This window comes from Erythranthe guttata, chromosome 4 (assembly GCF_056151865.1).
Source record: "Erythranthe guttata isolate IM_541 chromosome 4, IM_541, whole genome shotgun sequence".
Taxonomy (NCBI): Eukaryota; Viridiplantae; Streptophyta; class Magnoliopsida; order Lamiales; family Phrymaceae; genus Erythranthe; species Erythranthe guttata.
The window spans coordinates 18695174-18719334 of NC_142536.1; the positions used below are offsets into that span (position 1 = coordinate 18695174).

Here is a 24161-nt window from a genome sequence, read left to right on the forward strand (position 1 = left end):
TTATGCATGTGGACTTTGTGGTTTGATGTTGCATGTTAAGCTCTCATGTACAATTATTGGCAGTCCAAATTTCGAATGCACGGTTCTGCCACCGGGAAGTAGAAGCGAAGCAATGACACTATAAGCAACATTTATAACTGTTTTGCCTTTTGAACGGATATGAGTCGATAAAGTTTTCCATATGAAATTCAATCTCGTTCCTCCATGCACATAAAGAAAGAACAGTCCACCTCTGTCATTTATAACAACCTCCATGATATCATCGAACACTTTTTTCTGGTCATAGGAAATGAATGAAAGGTATTTCTTAAGTTCTTCACGCATCGCATCAACGTTATAGTCCAACTCGTCGAGAACCAATCCATTTACCGTGACGTCCGCCATCGACCTAATCGGGATCGGCATTGGGGGAAAGTTACTCAAGCTTTTGTTATTGCTTTGTAATATGTTTTCTATTTCGATCAAAGCATAGTTTCTCAGAGTATCGTCGGACACATTTGGACCTTCATATAGAATAATATGAAAAATTAACAAAATGTGGCAATTATAAAAATATATACATTTAATTCAAACGTTTAAAGTAAATTGTGGAACAATGTAAGACGTATTGTCATACCTGAATTGGTACGACAATGTTGCAGTTTGTACGCAATGTCATCCGTGAATTCATTCCAGCAATACTCCAACATATATTCCGGTCTGGTCATATTATTCGCAACCAAAAGTACGACAAATAATCGTCTCACATAGTCACCATTGACCTACTTTTTTGCCTCATTTATGCCAGCTATGTACTCCTTGTCGTCGTCTAAAAGTCCCAGCGCAAAACACACATCTTTAAAATTTAGGTAGACGTGATCCTCAATTATTCTAAGATCATTGTAATATATGCAACCTCTTTGAAAGTTTAGCAACAGTCTCAAATAATATATATATATATATATATATATATATATATATATATATATATATATATATATATATATATATATATATATATATATATATATATATATATATATATATATATATATTATCATTACAAATAGTAATGTTGTTTGTACCTGTTGTTGCAACATTTTTCGCAACTCTTTCACTATGTCTGCTAGTTCAAATTACTGAAACACATTACAATAATATTTAATATAATATTGATGTATTTATAGTAAAAAAAATGTTCCACGAATTAAGTACCATAATATATATGTAAATTATAAATATACTAAATTATCATTACCATCTGTAATATCTGATATAATTAAATTATTCGGTGTAGTTCGTGATGTCGTGTTATTTGTTGTAGAACAGTCAAGATATTTGAATCGAATTACAATTCTCTTCCTAGACCGGAACCCATCTGTGTTGTAAAATTTTGATTTATCGATCAAAATGCCGCAAGAACATGTATTTATTTGACCAAATTCTTATATATATTAATGAAATGTATATAAGAATGATACATAATACTAACTTTTACTAATTGGAAGTTGTTAAATAATATTTATAAAATTAAACATGTGTATTAGCTGAAGGAATGAAGGCAAATTTAATTGACATGCCGGGTACATTGGCTTCTTTCCCTTTCATCATTATGAGTGTATACGTCATCTCTATGAATAAATTAAAAATTGAGATCCAAAAGAAAACAGTAGAAATACATTGTAATATTTTATCATCTTCATAATATCTATACTAATGACGATGTCTATATTGAATGTCAATCGTTCATAGAAATTTTGAAATAATAAAAATTTAAAAATATGTTTAAGTAGAGGTTCATTTAAATTAAAAAAAAAAGTGTAAATCTATATAACATAAAAGTTGAAACCCACATTGCTTAGAATTATCGATCGAAATGCCGCAAGAACATGTATTTCTTTGACCTAATTCTTATATATGTTAATGAAATATATATAATAATGATACATAATACTAACTTTTACTAATTGGAAGTTGTTAAATAATATTTAAAGTAAACATTTGTAATTAGGTGAACGAATGAAGGCAAAATTTAATTGACCTACCGAGTTCATTCGCACATGTCCCTTGTCATTTGAAAACGTTTCATCATTATAAGTGTAAGCATAATCTGTATGAATAAATTAGAAAATAGAGATTCTTATAAAAACAAAATAAATATTAGACAACTAATCAGTTAGTGGAATGTATTTTTTTTTGTACATTTTTCAAATAACGGATGCATTTATGTCTTTCTACTCTTCATGTGTGGTTAATTCAACATTTTATTGAATATTTAAATGATTTTGTCTATAGAAAATGAATAGTTTAAACATGGGATAATTACAGTTTTGGTCCCCAAGTTTGCATGTTTTTCACTTTTGGTTCTCCATTTACCGCCGTCAACAAAATACACTCTAATGTTATCACATTTTAACACATTGAGTACTTCCGTCTGTTTAACTGTCAAGAAGTAACGGTCAACGGTGAATTATGGTTGAATTTGGGATTTTCCTTTGAGAAAAATTGCAATAAGACCCATGTATTATTTAAAAATATTCTAAAAACCCATAAAATTTTATCCAATCATAATTTAGCCCTAATTTCAATAATTAGCCAATTTTGGCCAATGACCTCGTTTTTTATCACCATCGCTACTAACCGTTCTTTTTTAAACTTTTATACGACGTTGATTTTTTTTCGCTATTGTTCACCAACATTGGATTGTCGGTTAACAAAGTTGACTTTTTTCTTTTTCTTGATGTTTTTTAAAAAAAAAATTCTTTGATTTTATTTCCGATCAACATAGATAACACAATAAAATACTATATTAATATCCGTCACCGTAATATTAAAAATTCAAACTTGTAACAAAGTTTTTATCCAAAAGTTGAGCCAAAATACAATTTAAAAAATTACTAAAAATCCGTAATTTGTTCCTCTCAGTTTTTTCTTCGTGAATTGCTTGCGCATCGCAAATTTATTCCCAAAGAAATATGAGGAAGATGAATTAGGAATGTGTAATAATTTGAAAAAGAGATAATCACTCCATTACAATGATTTTGGGACCAACACCGGCCGTTGATTCTTTTTCTTAGTTTTATTCCCGTCGTTGAGCGAAGTTGACTTTTTTATTTATTTTATTTTGACTTTTATTTTTATATTATTTTTTCGTAGGTTATCGGTTTGAATTTTTTTTTAAATATATTTTTCCCGCTAACAATTTAAAATAAACAGAAATAAAAAGAAAAAAAGAAAAAAAATTAACGCAATTAACACGACATTTAACGTCGGTCAATGGTGGCAAAAAATAAAATCAATCAAAAAAAGTCAACCACCCAGTGAAAAAGAAAGTCAACGTCGGAAAAAAAAATCAACAAAAAATAAAATAAAAATATAAACTGAGGTAAAAATTGTGGTCATTGGTCAAAATCGGTATAATTGGTAAAATTGAGGTTAAATTAGTGTTGGATGAAATTTTAGGAGCTTTTAAAAAGTTTTAAAATAACATAGGGGTCTTATTGCAATTTTCTCAAAGAAAAATCTCAAATTCAGCCATAATTCAAGCATTGACCGGTTCTTGTTGACGGTCAAACAGACGGATGGACCCAATGTTTAAAATTTGACAACATTAGAATGTATTTTGTTGACGGCGGTAAATAGGGGACGAAAAGTGAAAAACGTACAAACTTGAGGGACCGAAACTGTAATTATCCCTTTAAACATGTAGTAAAAGAGCGAAATATATCAACCATTGTACGCATGTGATGACAATGCAAATCCTTTTCTAGCACCCAATCTTTCATTAACACAGATCAATGAAACAAAAAATCAAATCAAATAAATTATTTTCTACAAATATAATCAGATCCACACAAAGGAAAGAATATGTTAATGTTATATTTTTATATAAAATGGTTTAAAAAATGTTGTATTAAACAATTATGCAGATTAAATTGTGCAACCAAGATGCAAGAAACGAAAAACAAAATAAAAATAAAGACATATCCAATAGAAGGAGGCAATAAGCGGATGTATGATATTTACCTTTAGATTATTACCGATTTGTCGATTTGTTGAACTTTGTCATTTATGTCAATGGTCGTCGTTCTCCGCTAGAATATGAAATTAAAATATATATATTTCGTATGCTATTTATTCTTTTACAAAATGGAAGGGAATATTTTCTATATTTAAAAGATACACAATGAAATACAACTTATTTTATTTAAAAAAAAATTATATTGCACCGGCGTTGAGTTAGTTAAGGTAAGAAATCAATTTCGGATTCGTAAGATATGGATATAATTGCCAATTGTGTGGCATATTTAAATGGAAAATATTATACTTAAGCCAAAATTGCTTAATTATCAAACAAAAATAAAGACATATCAATCAAATTTAAATACGGTTCTACTATGTCGGACTTTTTTTTTAACTAATAATACTATGTGGGGGTTGTATTATTATTTTTATAAAATTATGTGGTAATATTGCAATTAAATAACATGGTTATGGACATAATTGGGATGAAAATAAGTTTGCGCCGTTTTGTTTTCGAGAATAATACTATGTTTGGGTTGTATTTTTAATTTTATTAGATTACTGTGCCAAAAATAATGTATATAATTTAGGGCCTTTTCGTTTATAATCAATAATACTACACCGGGACTTTTATAAATTCAAATAAATTGTTGTGCCAAAATTTTAATTAACAATATCGTTATCAGCATAACAAAATTAAATAATAGTCGGCAAGTATAATTTTGTTATTTTATTAAATAGTTGTCTCAAGATTTTAATTAACAATTATTCCTCATTATATAAACAGTAATAACATAATAACAATTATTAGAGTACACAAATTATATTTCAAAACAATAACTGATGGAATTCATTAATGTAACAATTGAAAAATAATCTCTACATATAAATACTCCTATTATTGAGTGATTCAAGATAATAATGTTCTATGGATTATGTAAAATGAAAAGATAATATTTTATTTTAGATATAATGATTTTTTGTTTACGAACATGAATAATTTAATGTGTCGTGTTCTTTTTTTTTTTTTTTTTTGGGACAAACGTGGGTGAAGGTTATGGATGAGGAGAAAAGGAAAATACACTATAATAAAAGAAAAGTATATTATTGTTATTCAATGTGTTATTTTAAATACAAAATAGAGCAAATGGTGCAATTTGATATCAATCCATTCAAGTAATTACATCAATAAAGGAATGAAGAGTGACATACATAATTAACGGGGAAAAAAAGATTATTCAATATAATTTTATAGATTGATAAAGGGCAAATAAGAAAATATTTAATTTAAAATTAAAGTTGTTAATGTGGGAAAGTAAGAAGATTATGATATCATTTACATATATATACATTAATTACATTATTCGATTATTGTCTAAACACATGTCATCGTGAAGTTCGTCATCGTGAGCCTCACCGAAAATCTTGCAACCCTTGCATGTCGCAACAATTTTAGATTTTCTCACAATGTTCTCGATTCTTATGTATAGAATAATGATATCCATGTATACATTATATACTACATCAAACAAACAAAAAATAAATAACTCCAATTCAAATTAAAAGAAAGGAAAAAAATAAATAAATTAAAGACAATCCAAACAAAAAGGGTTTGGTCGGTAAATAAATCACAACACTATAATGACACAAAAGATTTATTCCTTGCAAAATATAAAAAATCAGTTCTTGAAAAATATTTAATAGGTAAAATCAGTTCTTGCAAAATATAAAAAATCACTACAATGAAACGACGATAAGAACGTAAAATTTAAATGAAAAGAATATTAACATCAAGAATAACATTAAAAAATCAAAAAAAAAATTAAAAGTTAATAACAATCAAAAAATAAGAACGACGGAATTACCAATATTTGGCAAACAACAATACATTGGAAACAATAAGAAGGAAGAATAATGCAAAAAGAATATCAAGAACAACAAAATAGAAATCAAATCCAATAATTTTTTTTTATCAAGAACAACTAAACGTTGAAATGAAAAATTAAGGCAGAATAAAAAATAAAAGCAAAGCATAGAAAAAAAATTATGTGTCGTGTGTTGGCTATGTGAATAAATGAGTGAAAACAATGGATTATTTATAGTGTTTCCGATGTGGTGTTAATAAGAGTTTTTAGATTTTGATAAATTAGAAAATTATATTATTAATATTAATATAATTGTGTAATTAAGGTGAAAGAGATCCGGATTGATTAAATATAAATGGGTAAATTGTCAAGATTTCCATAATTTGTATACTAAACAATAATATTTACGGAAATAATCATAAAAAAAAAGGCTGATTATTTGATTGTAATTGAAACGTATAAATGTATTACACACTAATTATTCCATTGAAAAAGCGGATTTGATGGAGGATAAGATATATATTTTAGTAAATTGTGTAATCAATAGTATATTACACGAAAAAAAAGGTTGATTAAAGTATATTTGTAATTAAAATGTAATGGAATAACTAATTGGATAAAAAAAATGGTAACACACGACACGAGGCAGATTAATGCCACCAACTATTTATAATATTATTATTATTATTATTATTATTATTATTATTATTATTATTATTATTATTATTATTATTATTGTTGTTGTTATTATTATTATTATTATTATTATTATTATTATTATTATTATTTTGAGCAACATAGTAAATATAGTTAAACACACTAATAAAAAATTGGAATTCTATTAGTATTAATTTAGTTTTTTAAATGTAATCAAAGTATTTATGATATAATATATTATTTCCATATTAAAAGACTAATTAATGATCATGGCAACATTTTTGGTAAATTTAGCCAAATCATCAATTAATGCTAGTAAATAAAAATGGAAGATATCATAATAATAAATAATGATGTGCCAAAATGAGTAGGATGACATGTGTATCTCCACGTGTCGATGACATGGATGCCAAATGTCGTAATTCTAAGCAATGAGGGTTTCAATTTATATATTATATAGATTAGTATTACAAGTTGAAACATTACTGGTATATTAATTAAAATAAAGTGAAATTACTTTTTAAACAATAATTAATAAAGATTTAATATAGAATTAAGTATTCTTTTTAATAATAATATGGGTTTATTATTTATATTTTATGATAATTGAATATTATTTACAAGTTATATAGATTAATTATTTAAAATCACTACTAAAAAATTAGCCTTTTGTGACGGCTAATTGACGGTCTAATATGACAACGTTAGAAAACCGTCTCAAAAACTAATCTATTATGACACCTTAAACTTTTAGCGCCTAACTAATACAATACTTCAATTATTTATTTATTTTTTATTCTCAAAAAATAATACATGAGACGCTTTAAGTAAATAGTCGTAATATAATGCACAAATCCATTAAATAATTCAAAAGTCCCCTATTCCTCAAGGAAAAATTTGTCGGCAGAATCCTAAACCCTCCTTCCCCTATTTGCGAACCCTTCATATTCCTCGTCTTCTTCATTCTTATTTTTGTTTTTGTTTTTAATCTCAGCCCTAACACTACCGATGAATCAAGAATGGGTTCAAATTAAACCCGAAGGGTCTTGGTGACTGATGGCAGTCTTTTGATTAAAACGAGGGTTTCGCGGTCAAAATGAAATATGATTTTTGGGTTTGTTGAATCTCATTGAGCTATCCCGGGTAATAATTGTTGAATTTTGAGAATTATTTATTTAATTAGTTATTGTCATTGCTTTATTCATTGTTAGGATATTTAATTTTTTTTCTGTTAAAAATTGGAACACTTGTTTTTTTGTTGAATTCGGCCTTATTGACATAACTGAATAAGCATTTTGTTTGAATGATTTAAAGGATTGTTACAGTGATGGAGTTTTATAGAGAGTTGGGACTGTGATTTGCAAAATGCATGTCAATATGTAGATTATATTAAGTTTACTCTTTTGAAGGTTTACTCCAATAATGAAGACATATCACTTGGCTCTGTTAGGATGATGGTAGAGTGGCATCTTTAATCCTACAACAAGTATGTACGAATTGTCCTTATTTTCCTGTTAGCATTCTTGTATTCTTTGGCTTGTATCATATTTCAATAGTCACTTATATATATTAGTTTTTTCGAAACAAAATTGCAAGAGGAGAGCTCTACCAAATGAGTTATATCCCCGCAACCAAGATCTAACTATCTCTTCTCCAGCAGTCCCCAAGGTTTATGTTCTAGTTCTTGTAGTTTATGTAATTATACACCATGCAGTTGGAATAGCATGTGCGAGCTATTTTTTCAGTTGGAGCGGGATTTGCAGCCACTTGTTTCTCGGTAGAATCTTAGACAATAAGAGATTTTAAATGTTTCAAAAGTTGTGGAAGATTTTGTGAAAGACATACTTTATAGGCCATGCTAGAAGGGCTTTGAGGTAAGAGTTACTTTCATTTGATGAAATTCTGCATATGAGCTTTCAGCATATTACCGATTAAATGTCATTAATTCCCATTGGTATCTTTTTTTCAAACATTCGGTTCACATTAGTGTATATTTCGAAGATAGATCTTTAACATTAAGTGTTATATATGTGTGAATTTGTAAAAAATCATAACAAAGAATTACTGTATACATCAACACATAGATGGCATTAAATTTCCATGTCTTCAAGATGAAAGTGTTGTTCATCATATATACGTAGACCAGCAATGATGACAAGTCATTTTGTCAATGACTTATTTTCTTATTCAAATATCTCTATGATGGTTACAATTCAAAATTGTTTCTCTTATGTTATATTCTCACCGAGTTGGCTAGTGTTTGGGCATAATTTGATCTTCTCTTTCTATTAAGTTATCGAAGTATCACTTTGTAGCTTAAGTGATTGTTATTTTCCTTTACTTCATTTGGCTTATAAGGCTTAGCAAAGGTAAAGGATTAATTTTGTTCAGTTTTCATTCCATATAGTGTTAGTATGTTTCATATATAATTATATAATTATGATCATAAGTGTTTTTTTATTTTTGCATATTTAGATGATAAGTGCTTAAAACCAAAGAGAACAGAGAAAACAGAGGCAACATTTTACATGAATAGAAGTTCGGCGCAAGGGTATGTAATTGTTTTTTTTTTTTTGTAAGCTTAGATCCACTAAAATACGTTTGTTTACTCTATTATTTTGGTAATTTCAATAATTTACATATAGTAATTATAAATTAAATTGCAGCAGTCGAAATGACTAAAAACATGCAGTAAAGAGCCTACCGATAGACGTATTTCCAGAAATGTGCAGAAACTCTTGCTACTCTTATCCGAAGGTCTGTCCACTAAGCACAATTATATTTTTTGCTAGTAAATAATAATTTATCTTGGTTTGTATTGATTACTTGTATTCAGTTGCAGACTGTTGTTGAGAGTTTCTTCATGTTCATATTTATGAACACCAGGTCATTAAAGGAATGACATTTTCATGGGTGAAAGGATACCATTGAATACAATATGTCAGCAAGAAGACCAGAACATATTCATTCATTCCATTTTGAGCTACCCGGGGTCAAAACTTCTGGCTATAGATGTACTCTCCCGGATTTGAGTATAGTACAATACATTTGTTCTCCTTTTTTGTTTAAATATACAGACCCCATGTATAATTGGTATCTTTGAATTTTGGTGGTGAACAATTTAATAGTCCTATCAACTGTTTATTGTGTTGTGATTTTGTATAACAGATAATGGTTTTCGGTTGAATTTGTTTATATATGATCGTTGTGTTTGTTTATCAGTATGGTAATTTTTCACCAATGTTGTTGTGATGTCAAGAGGTGTCATATACTAAGGCTTTTGTAACATTGCAATTCATCAAAATAATACATTTTATGATGCTTCACAGTGTCATATATTCAAGCAATTAAAGTTATTGGAAATCATAATGTGACACTTAAATTCGTCACAAGAAAAGGATTTTAAGACGCTTTGGGTCGTCATAATACCATGGCTTTTATGACGACGCCAGAAGCGTCATAATAACCTATTACCACGGCCACCTATGTGACGCTTCAGCTAGGGGTCACGATAGGTCACGCGTCACAAAAATCCCCTTTTGGTGACCCTTTGCAGCGTCACGATAAATAGTTTTTCTAGTAGTGAATATACACACTTTTTAGATCGAGTTCGTCACGCATGGTTAATTTAGTGTTAATTTATCTGTAGAATGATATTTAACGATACTTTAGAGATTGAGCTCTACACACACTGTTACCTTAGTAGAGTTTATATTTGCAGTGTAATATTTCTGTACCATTGTTTCCTACATCGAGCTTGTTATATATGGTTAAATTTGTGTCATTTAGTTTAGCTAGTATATGTCGAGTGGTTGTGAGTTCCTTTCCAATAAATAAATAAAATGTGCAATAGAAATTTGTTTCTTAAGCTACTTACTCCCACTAAAAAAGTTACTCGAAAAATGAGTATTTAAAGAAAATGTGCATCATCAAATACCAACCTCAAAAAAGTGCTCAATTAATTAAAGTAGGAACAAGATAAGATGGATTAAAAAATGAGCTACAAGAGTTGCATATGCATTGCTAATAAATTATCAATTAAAAACCCTAATGAAGTAACATGTTTTCTCTTGAAGGTTCCTGCATTACAAATTGACAAATAATTCAACTTTGAAAATGCACCTATTCTCAAAATACCCCATATAATCAATCAAATTTATGCTACGCTCGTTGAAATCGATGCACTAACATTTGTGTTTGTGTGTGTGTAAAATAGATCGTAAAACCGTATGGGTATAGCTCGACTAGTTTTGAATTGGTAAGTTAATGCATAGTTCTGGGATAGAGTATCGACAGCCACAGTGCTGAAATTTCAATTTTTAATAATGATCGGTTGCTTGTGTTTCACTAAGTCAAGATCAACTAGTGATCGGTTGCTCGACATAGTTCACCATAATTTACATTATTCCATCAAATATTTATCGAAGAATGATCATCATTTATTGTGTGACAATGATTATATTGGATTCTTCATATATATTTGAGAAAAGAAACTGATAATTATTAAAATCAAGCCTCACAGAAATACAACCAAACCTGAAAGAAAAAAAAAAGAGAAAAAAAAAATGAAAGCAACAACAACAATAGGGAGAAAATTATCTACAATTTTGATGGGAATTCTTATTATTCATCACTGAATTTTCATTTAAATCTTAAGCATGGCTTCTGAAAGATCCAAGAGCTTTAATGGCGGCCGCCCTCAAGATGAATTGGTGGTAGAAGGCAGCAATGGCAGCTCCGACGAATGGTCCGACCCAGAATATCCACTGGTCATCCCACGCCTTGTCATTGTTGAATATCACGGCGGCGCCGAAACTCCGGGCTGGGTTGATTCCGGTGCCGGTGATGGGTATTGTTGCCAGGTGTACCATGAACACAGCAAATCCAATCGGAAGTGGGGCCAACACCTTTACATACATAATTATTAATTAATCAAAAAATAATGATATATATTTATTTTAAATTTTAAAAATAGTTAAAATACTTACAGGCACGTGGGAGTCACGTGCGTTCCTCTTGGGGTCAGTGGCAGAGAAAACAGTGTACACCAAAACGAAGGTGCCGATGATCTCTGCACCCAAACCTACGCCGGTGTTGTACCCATGAGCGAGGGTGTTGGCTCCGCCGCCGTACCGGACGTAGTAAGATTTCTGGAATGCTTTCACCAAACCTACGCCGCAGATTGCACCGAGGCACTGTGCTACCATGTACAGCACAGCCCTAATTAGCGACACCTTCCTCCCCAAAAACAGCCCAAACGTCACCGCCGGATTTATGTGCCCTCCTGTTTATCAAAACTCAATTAAGGCCGTGTTTGGATGAATGAATGAATGAATTCTTCAATTGTTAGGGCGAATTTGAATAAATTGGGGATTGTGAACTTACCGGAGATACCGGCGGTGCAGTAAACGAGGATGAAAATCATGCCGCCGAATGCCCATGCGATGCCGAGAATTCCGACTCCGCCGCACTGGTCGCCGCCGTGGACGGCGTCGCTCTGGACCTTGTAGCCGATGACCGTCAACACGGTAACGTACAGGAAGAGGAGAGTGGCGATGAACTCGGCGATTAGAGCTCTGTAGAAGGACCACTGGGTGAGCTCGCCGCAATCGAAGAGCGGCGCTGGAGGCGGATCGTGGTAGTCCTTGGCTGAGAATCCCGCCGGCGGATCAGCGCACTCGACGTCCTTTGCCATTGATGTGCGTGTTTCGGAGGGTGATTAGTGTGTGTGTAGTGTTGCAGAGGAGAGGTGGGAGTGAGTAGTGGAGTGGAGAGGGATGGCTATTTATTGGTGGGAGAGTGCAAGTATTAAAATTGAACTCTACACAAATTATTAATTAAATAAATAAATATTAAAATTTTATAATATAATATAACCGCCCAAATGCAAATTATGAAATTAAACAAGACAATTTTTTAGGCCGACCAATATAGATTAATTGGAGAATTTTCTTCGCTTGCATGGGCCCACCACCATTATTTGTTCATTACAACAAAATTACTGAAATAGAAATATTATAGAGTTATAGAAATATTATGGATGGGGAGGTGAAAATTTTAAATTTACCATAGTATTTTTTTTATTTATCTTGTTTGATTTTTTAATTAATTTTTTTGATACCACTCGTAGAATCTCAGGCACTATCAGTTGTCCTAATATCAATTGTTGTCGAGAAATACATAAAATCTTAGTTTTATAGTGCATTCAACACACATAAGTGTTCACGTTATTCGATTCTGGGTCGTCGATACACACAAATTCACTCCAATATTATTTATGTAGATATGCGAATCTTCGTCTTGGATATCATCATAGTATTAAATATTAACCCATAATTGTCTAAGAAGTCCCTATACTTTGTTATAATTAAGTTGACGTGCCAAGAATTAGTTGTTAATGTTATCTTTTGGTGCTTAACTAATCATTGCCCCGACAATATAGTTTAATTAATATTAATGTTTTAAGATGAGATGAGGAGTAGTTAGCTAAATTAGAATTATTAAAATGGCACTATGTGTTGTCATTATCTTGTGATCAGAAGATTGTGTTTCTGCCAGATAAAATCTCTCTGTTTTTACACCTAAAAGTTCTCCAATAATTTCAATGATGCATGTGCTTATAGTCGTTTATTATGGGGGTTTATTTTAATTAAACTATTATTTTTTTTTTAAATTAAATGTGCTAAACAATTGTGATTTTTGAATGATGCTTATAGTCGTGTGTGTACATATATATGTGTTTGTTGATATGCGTCTTTCCTAAACAATTAACTACGTGGATAATAAATTGAATTATTTTGTTTCAAATAATTTTAATAGTATTTTATAAATTATTCATAAGCATCAAATCAATAACATAACACCATCATACAATAAAAAAAGTTAAATACCAACGTAGAACGACCGCCGGAGCCGACAAATCCGTTGCAGAAAAACACGTGTCATCAAGTCATTATTCTTATGCTATACACGTGTCCTTACATCAGTTTTCGAAAAGGATTGAATTTATCAATAATGTTTGAAAACCGGACCGGATTTACTCATTCTCATTTTCAATTTACATGTAAATCAAACTTATTTTTATTTTACACACATATTAACTAACACATGTCACACGAATCATTTCACATATAATAGATATTATAATAAAAAATAACAAGCCTTCCAATTAAAAGAAAAAATGAAAAAATTTCAACTGAACAACAAAAAACGTCGTTTTAACCATTTTATTTGGTTACTTTTATTAAAAAAAGAAATTGGGCACAGCTGATTTTCACTTAGGTACCGATTGTACGATTCAACCGGTGTAAGCAATGGTTAGCAGTTTACTCAGTTCAACCAGTCGGGATTTCAAAACACTTGAGTTTAATTAGTTATTGATTTGCCTAACAAATTGACGTCACATTTCTAATTGAAAAAAAAAATCAAAAAAAATAAACAACAAAACAAAATAACAAAAATCTAGACACATATTAGATAAAATGTTTTGGTGGATATACCTGCACCACGTATTATACACTCATTTCTTACATAGAATCAACACAATTATTGGCTCTACATAGCACTTTGTTTTCTCATTTATGTGATCACTCATCCAATAACCTTGAGTATAACATTTGAGATTAAATTATAAACCTAAATATTACTCAATCTTTTTTGACAGTTAAAAATGTTTCGAATAAATCATATTGAGTGGGATTTACTATATATTAATAATATTATACAAATATATATTAACGTGTATAAAATGTATACTAACTACATATAAATCTACAACTGGATTTACTCGATACAAAGACGAATTGTAGTATCGGGTTCCATCATCGATCACAAAGACGAATTGTAGTTGTTGATGTAACCTATGTGCACCATCTAAGGGAGAGTACCATACAACTATGCACCAGGTGTTATACGAATAGATATGTATATACACATACATATGCACACATTAAATTACTTAACATAAAAAGGAAGCGCAGCGGAACTACAGGAATAACGCATCAGAGATGCAGTGCAAAGCATAAACCCAAACATACATATCTCTGGTAGCAACAATTCTTGTGATCCAGATCACCAATTCAAATCTAAGCACAATCAGACACAAAATGTGACATTAAAACGACACACATATATATCAAGACAGTCAATAACAAGTTGACATAAAATGTTAACTTTATGAAATGGTTCAAGAAAATTTCACTTTCACGGTCCTGTTTGTAACGTGAAATGAATGATCAGAACAAAGATCCGAAGTATATTTACCAGTTACGCATACACTTACGTGAATTTGTCTAATAGAAGAAACCCAACACCAAAAGAAAATGCCAACAAAGCTACTGCTATAAGTACTAACCATGCAAGTGTACATAAGCACTAACCACTAGGATGTTTGACTTTGCACCAACCGGCAAACACAATAAGGCCTCGTTTGGTTGACAAAATAAGATTAGCCAAGATAAGATTAAATAATCTAATGAAACCAAATTATATTATCGGACCTTCGACGATCCAATAACAAAACATGCATGAAAGGCAAGATAAGCCATGAAAACATAATATTTGCAGGTCGACACGGTAAGTTATTGGGGATACCAAACATCAAACAAAGTCCTATTATATAGTTAATCATGGCTAATCTCCCACAACCAAACGAGTCCTAACATGATTAGTGACTCCCACCATACGAGAAAATGCCTCCACAAGCAATTTCATCTCAAAAGGGGTTTAGAACAACTCTACATAATCACATTTAAGTCGATAATTAGCAAATATTTAATAGAGTAACGATCCCATCTAACTAGTCTTTACAGACTCTTAACCGATCTCAATGGTCGGAAGACTCATAACAGATACCAAGGAGCTAAAACGTAAAGCCCAAAGCAAAAACTCACATTCGGCACACTCACGAACAATCGTACCACATGAACAAAAAGCTACATTATACTCCTTAATAGAGCACTAATAACATTAACAGCATAATTAGTCTTAAAAATTCCAATTTAGCATAAACGAAATCCTCACAAAAAAAGTTCAATCCCAGTAACAGTTGATAATTAAAAAAAAGCACAATAAATAACAAAATTTATATGAAAAATTGGAAACGAATCCAAAAAAACTTAACCTCCGTAGCTCAATCTTGCGGAACCTCGACATCTCCGTCGGAGATTTCCTGCTGCAAGTCCTTGGGGTCCTTTCCATCGACGGTGCACCCGACGGAGACGCACGTGCCGAGAATCTCCTTAACGGTGCCAGCCAATTCCTTCGCCATGGAGCGCGTCCTCATCACCTTCGCGATCTCGACGACGTCGTCGAGCGAGATGTTGCCGTTGTGCTTGATGTTCTTCGTCTTCTTACGGTCGCGCTCCGGCTCCTTGAGCGCCTTGATCACCAGGGCGGCGGCGGAGGGGACGACGGTGACCTTGGCCTGTCGGTTCTGGACGGTGAGCTTGACGGTGACGCGGAGGCCCTTCCAGTCCTTGGCGGTTTCCTTGGCGATGTCCTCGCCGATCTTCTTCGGGGAGAGACCGAGTGGACCGATCTTAGGTGCGAGGGAACTGGCGGCGCCGACCTCTCCGCCGGTGACGCGGACGAAGACGTCGACGACCTGGCTCGGATCGAACTTCGGCGGCATTGTTGTTGGCGGTGGCTAGGGTTTGGGAGTGTGAAGAGTGAAAAATTGGGAGAAAAAAAGAAGTGCAGAGAAGAGAAGGAATTTTTGTTAGGGTTTTAGTGTATAGTCATCAGGCCGAAATGACTGTATAAAGCCCATTTTGTTTCGGATTTGGGCCGAATTATAATAAACATTTTTTATGGCTAGTGATTATTGATATTTTTAAGGGCTTGTTTGGGTTAATAAAATGGATTCATTAAATAAATTAGACTTTGTTGAATATTTGTGGTGAAAATTATTTACTGGGTGTCCCATGATCCAACAAGAGTTCTTTTGTTTCATAATGATGGGTCCGTTCGACAGGGCTGGCTTACTCATAAGATGCGAACAAAAGAGTGTGAATCGAGATGGATTTATTGAGCCCAGAGGCCCAATGCATATTAAAGACATGGCCTCTTTAGAAGCTCGTCCAATAAAAAATTCGTTAGTATAGTGCCTCTGGAATATGTGAGTAACGAACTCGCCAGCTCATCCGAACACGTAAAACACGGTCGAGGGAGTAGGTAGCAATATGAAGGAGAGCTCTTAGAATAAGAGTAGTTTCGAAAATATTCTCCCTAAATATAAATAACGAAAGCATGTCAATTATGATCAGTCATTGAGCAATCAATGTAAATCTACGACTAGTTAAGAGAATCTAAAATAGGAAATGTCGATTTAGAAGCTCCCTATGTAAACAAATATTATTTTTCGATCATTCGTTTTCGATTGACTCTCTGACGATCGAGAGAGTTGAATTCCTGATAGTGCAAATTTGACCTCATCATATAATAAAGGCCAAAATGATTTATTTTTAAACAATGCTTATATTTTATTAAATTTCATCTTTCCCTCTTGCACCTACTTATCAGTTGGTGCAGTTCGTGGATAAAATTGGGCTTGTTACTCATTTTAGGTTAATGCTTAAAAGGCCCTGGACTTCCCATGTTTTGTTTGGGCTCACAACTAATTTCATTTTTAAATATAGTAAATACTTCATAGTAGACTAGTTCATATCATTTTTAAGGTAAATAGCATTTACCTCCCCTGTAGTTTTGAACTTTGTACAATGATTCCCTTATGATTTCAAAATATAGCATATGACACTCCTTATACTTTCAAAAAAGAATATTCTTCATAATGAGCATGATCATTTATTCATTTACCAAGTGAAATACACTAAGCTAGTTATGTGCTTATATTAAAAGTATAGGGGTACATGTGCACAAAATTCAAATTACAGACGAGCTAAGTATTTATACTGAAAGTAGAAGGGAGTCATGTGCATAGAACTCAAACAACAGAGAGGTTAAGTGCTATTTACTTCGTTTTTAATCTACCATTTCGTATACTAAAAGGTAAACAAACGTATCGAACTACTAAAAAAACTTCATTCTTTTGCAACATGGATTAACTTTACTTTTTTTTTTATATAAAAAGAACTAACATTAAGTTGCGTTTAATGCTTTAAGATATCATAATTTTTTTACTAATATATGAGGATATAACATAATCAGCAAAGGAATAAATGAAATATGCATGTTGCTTCTTCTCAACATTTTCAAGAGTGTGAGGTATTATGCATAGTAAAATTAAGTGTAAATACAAAAAAAAAAAAAAAATCAGTAATCGGTACAATTCGACAAGTTGTAAGAAACAATCACGGGGCAACGAGCTCGACTTCAAACCGAGTCTAATAGGTATGATAAGCTCGAATTCGAACGAAATTTTGTCTACTAATTAGGAAGCCATTTTGTGAACTTATGAATACATAACAATGGCTCGAGTTCGAATGAAAAACTCGTACTTTTTATCAAGTTGACTGAGTCACCTCAACTCATTCTCACCTTTTGAAGTACATTCAGTTCACCATAAGCTAGAAATAAGTCAAATAACATATTCAAGTTGCCATAATTAAATAATTACAGCTAATTGTTTTTATTATCATGTTACAGAGATCGTATTATCTTATATTCACATGGAATTTATACCTACGATTCCCAAAACCCAAACAGATAATGCATATTTAATTAGATGTTTAACAGAATAAAGCAACTTTTAACCAATATTAATTAGATCTGCATTTGTTTTAAGAAAATACATTGTATGTAGAGTGTGTTGCTTTTCTAAAATTTAATCATGATTATCATTACCTTTTTTTCTTTATTTTGTTTTAGTTGTCATTTCGTATGCTAAAAGAGAAACCAACTTAAAAAAGTTTGCATTAAAAATTAAACATATGGGGATTCAGTGCATACATATTTTCTTTAGATATTACATCCAACCCCCTTCAGTTTTTTAAGTTCTTACATCCACCCTCTACAAAAGGGTGTTAATATAAAATATCTACAAATTTGAGGGGTGTAGTTGTAATTATACAAAAATAAGAGGTTGTTTCATAAATATATCTTACTTTAGGGGAACGGTTGTAATATATACATTGGCCCTTGATATAGTATTCTCCAATAAATAAAACAAAGGGTAAATTACAACCACTCCAGAGGTATAGTCAAATTACGAAAAAAAACCCGCATGTTTTGGTAATTACAATCTCACCTCAACTATAAATCTTCTTACACGTCCACCCTTGCGGTTCAAATTAAGTGGAATCTTTTAGATTATATGAAATATTATCAATCTTGTACCCGTTTTATCCCATTCGAGCTCCACATTTTGAAGCTAGATGATCATCAGATGTGTTTTTTTCATTTTTGGTTAGTATATATCAGATTTGTGGTGCATCAGAAACTGTATTTTTGCACAAAACGAGTACAAACTAGATAACATTCTACGGAATCTAGATGATTATATTGAAGTTGACACAATAATGATGGAGATGTAAGAAGATTCTTAATTGAGGGGTATATGTAATTATCCAGATATGAGAGGTTTTTCGTAATTTGATCATACCTCATGGGTAGTTTTAATTTACCCTAAAATAAATAAAAGTAGGGAATTGTTAGGAATTAAATTGTCGGAAATAATGAGGCATGCATTATTACTTATGAGGTTGCTAATATTATAAAATTAAGAGTGGGAACGTAATCATCATCTTATTGGTTATTATATATTACAAGACTTGGATTTAAAAATTCACAACTTGCAATTAGGGCATCATAACAGTACTCTAAACCCTATTAGTAGGTTGGTTCACACTCCACACATTAAATAATTACCCTATGAACCTCACACTTTCACATTGGACCCCCAAATTGGAGACATGTCAATTTACAATAATGTAGTCTCAATTCTTTAAGTTAATTAAATCCACAAGACTTAGGGATCGGATTGCATATTTTCTGCCACTAATTGATTTTATGATAACTAGTAATGTCTGAATTTCGATTACCAGCTGGAACAATTGGTGGGTGGGAGATTATTAGTATATGTTTGGCAGCAACTGTACACGTGTACGAAGTTCGGATATAGGTATGGCATAATCTAACGCCCTCGGAAGCTTGAGGGTATCGATGGCCCACAATCGAATTCCGCAAACTCTTGAGTTTTGCTAGTTTCGAATTTCATTAAAGTCCCAGAAATCTAAGAAAAATTCTAATTCCGATCCAATTTGAGGGATTTCCACCAATGATTATATATTTTGCCAACTACTTATATGATATTTCAATCTGTAATTATTTTTGGCACATGAATCGATTAAAAAAATATTATATTCAATGGGAGGATGTGAAGTGTCGTATCTTTCACATCAAACATTTAAATATGGACCAATAATAATAAAATATAGGGCAATTTATTTAAAAACCCCTAAGATAAGTACTTATTATGAAAATTCCCTTTATGTTTGCATAATTATGAAAACCCCCCCTAATGTATGTTGGCGTTTTACATAGTTTCCCTTATGATGGAATTTTATGATTCCATAGAATATTCCTCTAATACTAATATTTACGGACCAAATTACAGTCAGGAGTCATTGTAATCGTATTATCTACTTAGGGTGTAATTTATAATATATTTAAAAAATTCAATATTTACAAATTTTATAACATAGTTGTTTTTAATTTTATATATATTATGTATTCTTCATTTTATAATTATTTAAAACTAAATAATATATATGAAAAAAATAAAATGGTTAACATTCATAATCATAGCCGTTCCTGAGGGAGTTAGATGTAATGGTTAACATTCATAAGGGGTTTTATTGTAAGGTTTAAGATTTAAAAGGGTTCTTCGTAAAATTTGGACTAAAGCAAATAAAAATTGATAAGAGAAAAAGACTAGTGGCTGTCAATTTATATCATAATTATTTATTTTAAACTTTTGGCCAAAAGCCAACGATGATAACGCAATGGAGGGAATATTTATAGCTTACTTTATCGTATTGGGTTAAAATTAATGCACGTCGCTTTCTTTTCACTTAGTGACGTGTTTGCGTGATATTCTGTTCTACACTCAACAACAAATTCAAATTGATGCACATATTTTAATTTAGAAATTTAATTAATTTCAGCTCAACTATTGACAAGTACGAAGTTATTCGTAAACTTATCGGGGTTGCAGTTTAAATATAAAATAAAAATTCAACATAACATATTATATACGATTCTAATTTATTGAAAGCGTTACTAATTATTACGAATATCAATATAATAAATTACGGTCAATCTCTAAGGTTATGCATGTATGGATAATTACAATCACCCTCTTCAATTAATAAATATCAACTAAATGAGAGGTTTTTTCGTAAGGATATATATAGTTGAAGGGGATAGTTGGAATTACTCAAATATGAGAGATTTTTCCCATAATTTGACCCTAACTCATGGAGTTGATCGTAATTCGACCTTAACGTAATTGAAGGAACAATTATAAACATTGCAAAATCTAATTTGCTTACATCATATTAAAATCACACTTAGAATCTGATGTGATACGACTTCGCGTCATGTTTTGCAATTCCTCGCTCACACTTCTTGATCTCTCTCATGGGAACTACATGCATCACAAAAAGTTGTTAGGGCGCCGGGATTGGTCCCGACGAAAGCCCTCTAACGCTCAAATCAGTTTTGTATGATAGAAGAATTTAAAGAATTCAAGAGACTGCTCGAAAATTATGAATTACGTACCTTTAATTGTAATGAATTTGGATATTTATATGGAGAAATATATTCTCATACGCATAAGCCTCTTAACATGAACCAATTTGGGCCCAAATTACTTAATTATGACCAATTTGGGCCTTAGCAAACGTAGACATGTATTATTATTTAAGCAAACTTGAGGTTGGTTTGTGTGACTCTATTGGATTTATCGATATGAGTCTTTGGACGTGGATCAGAATCAAATTTTGAACGGTTACAATTGAGAAAAAAAAATAAAAAATCAAACTCGAACTCAAACTCAAACCGAACACGAAAAATTCGTCATTGTCTTCGTGAGCTATTTGCAAGTTAGCAAAGAGTTAAAATTAGTGAAAAACAAATTGTCAATAATGTGTTCTCGTAAATTAAATAATTAGAGATAACCCACGCGCCACTTGTTAAAGTTTATAATCCGGAATATTAATTTTTGCAGTACGATAAATTCAGAGGAAGACGACAAAATAGGGTAAGAAAAAATGATGAACTCACACGAGAACTCACAGTCTGTCGCCGTTGATGACTACTTCAAACCAGCTGGCATTAGCAGCCGCGCTAGATCCAAAAATCCCCACCCCCCACGCGGGTCCCACTTCACGTGCGTTCACGCTCGTCGACCTGATTTCGCCACGTGGCCGAAACTGCGTGAAGTTTCGGACGCGTGTCGGTTTATCTCGGAGAGCGCGACTGGGGACCTGTACCAGGTGAATTGCATTTTGCCCTAACCCTAACGTCACGACAAAAGTGAAATCATCCCCTTAAAAGAGACAAAATGTGGAATTACTGGAATACCCTCTTGAGGGTCACTCTTTTGTCATACTGGAAATTCGACCCGGTCGACACGTGGATGTGGAGGAGTGGATAATGGATTTTTAACCTGAATAATATGGGGAATATTCCAGATTGCGGTTAAAATGGATAAAGCCAAATTAATAATGGATAATTTGGAAATTGTTAGTAAATTTTAAAGCCGGTTTATTTGATGCTACATCCAGTAAAATATTCTTTTTAACCGTTGATCTACATATAATTACATATATATATTCTTGTGTGTACGTGTGTTTATTTAACTATATAAGTTAAAAATTACTTGATTAATATGATTCGAAGTAGCATCTCAATTACCACCGTTCTTCTAGATTACAAGTAATTCTTAAAATTAATAAATAATTGGATTGGACCATGTTATTATCATTTTAATCTAAATTCAACTTATTATTTCAGTTATTTATAAAAAAAAAGTAATTGGAAATTAAAATTTATTTGTACGCACTACAATTTCTAAATTAGTTGAGTAAAACGATTTTTTTAGAATATTTGCAAATATCACAACTTTTATAAATACATAATTATTTGTAAAATTAAAAAATATGACGTGGCATTTCGTTTGAGTTTCTTTTGGATGGGATTGGGGGGGCAAAAATGTATTTTCCTTTGAGTCTGTAACTGCAGAGAAAATAAAAGACTGATAAACAAGAGAAAGCAGCAGAGTAGAGAGAGAGAATAGAAGAGGAGAGAGAAGGAACCTTATCCATTACAACCCCTTTATAAAATCAGATCAAAAACCTCCATTTTCTGAGTATCAATTCAACAAAAGCAAAATTCTCTCTCCATAACTTTATTCCTTCAACAAAAAAAACACGCAGTCAAAAAGAAAAAAAGAGGAGAGATTGAGCGGAGGAAGAAGGTGAAAAAGGAATTTGTTCAGAAATTTCTGAGGTTTGCGTTAATGGCGGCATCGAAGAGCTACTTCGCCAGATCGAACTACAGGTTCCTCCCTACCGATCGCGCCGTCGCCGCCGATTCGGTGATCTTCGAGCTCGACGAGTCCGACATCTGGAACTCGGTTCCCCGATCGCAGTCGCCTGATTTCCGCAAGGCGAGCGCTAGAATCGCCAGGAAACCGTCGTCCGCGGCGGCGGCGGCGGCGAGCGGACGAGTCGACGGCGCTGGTTCGCTGCCGGTGAACGTTCCTGACTGGTCTAAAATACTGAAGGAGGAGTACAGGGAGAATCGCCGGACGGAGATCGACGACGATTACGAGGAGGAAGACGGCGGCGGGATCCGTATTCCGCCGCACGAGTTTCTGGCGCGGCAAATGGCGAGGACTAGGATCGCCTCCTTCTCGGTGCACGAAGGGAGAGGGAGGACGCTAAAGGGGAGAGATCTGAGTAGGGTTAGAGGCTCGATTTGGCAGAAAACTGGTTTCGAGGATTGATTGATTTTTTATTTTATTTTTTTATTTTCCGCTTTAATTTTTGATTAACTGTGAGATTTTATTTTTCTTTTTGGCAAAAAAAAAAAAAAAGAAAAGAAAAAAGCCTCATTTTTTGACCATGGATTGTTGTTGAGGCTGAGATTTGAGGTCTGGAAATTGGTGTTTGGTAGAGATGATGTAATACTCCAAAATTTTGAAAGTGGAAAATTGCAGAAAGTTGAATTCAAATTAATTTGTTTTTCTTTTTTAATTTTATTATTTGTTGAAATTTGGTGGCTATTGGAGTAAATATGGAGTTATTGCAAAGTATAGTGGTTTTAATTCATTGGAAATTTGAAGCCAGTTCCAAGTAATAGGATTAACTTCAATGCATTAAATGATTTATTTATTGATCATCTGTTCGTTAAATATCATCATCAATGAATGACTTCTATTAAATTTTAATTAGCTTTTGACTTATTATTCTTATTTTTTTTAGTCGAGTTAGGGCTAGATTAGGAGAAAGATAATATAAATTTTATAAATTATGAAGTTACACGAATTCGATTCATCTTCAGCTCGATTAAAAGTTCGTAACTCGGTTGTAAATCGAACCAAGTGCAAACAAAACGTTTAAAAACTCGATAAAAATTCAAATAAGCTGAAACATGCGTTCGACTCGATTTAAT

The 24161-nt window shown here is 32.1% G+C and overlaps 4 protein-coding genes and 1 long non-coding RNA gene across 8 annotated transcripts; 2 read left to right on the forward strand and 3 right to left on the reverse strand.

The window, feature by feature from the left end:
• LOC105972204 (uncharacterized) lies at positions 1 to 707 on the reverse strand. Its single transcript, XM_012997141.2, has 2 exons — positions 617 to 707; positions 1 to 503 (listed from the first exon to the last, which is right to left on the reverse strand). Exons 1-2 carry the CDS (start codon positions 705 to 707, stop codon positions 1 to 3), a joined length of 594 nt encoding a protein of 197 aa, XP_012852595.2.
• A 6544-nt stretch (positions 708 to 7251) lies between these two features.
• Positions 7252 to 9742, forward strand: LOC148771334 (uncharacterized). 4 transcript variants are annotated; one of them, XR_016030947.1, is made up of 5 exons: positions 7252 to 7667; positions 7934 to 8398; positions 9000 to 9075; positions 9191 to 9281; positions 9411 to 9742. It is a non-coding gene; the product is annotated as an uncharacterized LOC148771334 (long non-coding RNA). The 4 variants fall into 4 exon arrangements; XR_016030945.1 differs by having other exon boundaries at positions 7261 to 8398; XR_016030948.1 differs by having other exon boundaries at positions 7265 to 8010.
• A 1261-nt stretch (positions 9743 to 11003) lies between these two features.
• On the reverse strand, positions 11004 to 12351 carry LOC105952589 (aquaporin PIP2-2). Its single transcript, XM_012976156.2, has 3 exons — positions 11910 to 12351; positions 11513 to 11808; positions 11004 to 11431 (listed from the first exon to the last, which is right to left on the reverse strand). Exons 1-3 carry the CDS (start codon positions 12217 to 12219, stop codon positions 11177 to 11179), a joined length of 861 nt encoding a protein of 286 aa, XP_012831610.1. The 5' UTR covers positions 12220 to 12351; the 3' UTR covers positions 11004 to 11176.
• A 3152-nt stretch (positions 12352 to 15503) lies between these two features.
• Positions 15504 to 16276, reverse strand: LOC105952590 (large ribosomal subunit protein uL11). The gene has a single exon (XM_012976157.2). The coding sequence runs from the start codon at positions 16153 to 16155 to the stop codon at positions 15655 to 15657; it is 501 nt and encodes a 166-aa protein (XP_012831611.1). The 5' UTR covers positions 16156 to 16276; the 3' UTR covers positions 15504 to 15654.
• Positions 16277 to 22651: 6375 nt separating this feature from the next.
• On the forward strand, positions 22652 to 23725 carry LOC105949209 (hypothetical protein). The gene has a single exon (XM_012972502.2). The coding sequence runs from the start codon at positions 23005 to 23007 to the stop codon at positions 23491 to 23493; it is 489 nt and encodes a 162-aa protein (XP_012827956.1). The 5' UTR covers positions 22652 to 23004; the 3' UTR covers positions 23494 to 23725.
• Positions 23726 to 24161: the final 436 nt, after the last annotated feature.

Bases quoted from the DNA above. Each gene is read 5' to 3' on its own strand.
- LOC105949209 (XM_012972502.2), top strand. From the start codon at position 23,005: ATGGCGGCATCGAAGAGCTACTTCGCCAGATCGAACTACAGGTTCCTC.
- LOC105952589 (XM_012976156.2), bottom strand. From the start codon at position 12,219: ATGGCAAAGGACGTCGAGTGCGCTGATCCGCCGGCGGGATTCTCAGCC. The intron at 11,809-11,909 runs GTAAGTTCACAA...TTTGATAAACAG, and splicing joins CTGCACCGCCGGTATCTCCG to GAGGGCACATAAATCCGGCG. The intron at 11,432-11,512 runs GTAAGTATTTTA...ATGTATGTAAAG, and splicing joins CACGTGACTCCCACGTGCCT to GTGTTGGCCCCACTTCCGAT.
- LOC105952590 (XM_012976157.2), bottom strand. From the start codon at position 16,155: ATGCCGCCGAAGTTCGATCCGAGCCAGGTCGTCGACGTCTTCGTCCGC.
- LOC105972204 (XM_012997141.2), bottom strand. From the start codon at position 707: ATGACCAGACCGGAATATATGTTGGAGTATTGCTGGAATGAATTCACG. The intron at 504-616 runs GTATGACAATAC...TTCTATATGAAG, and splicing joins ACATTGTCGTACCAATTCAG to GTCCAAATGTGTCCGACGAT.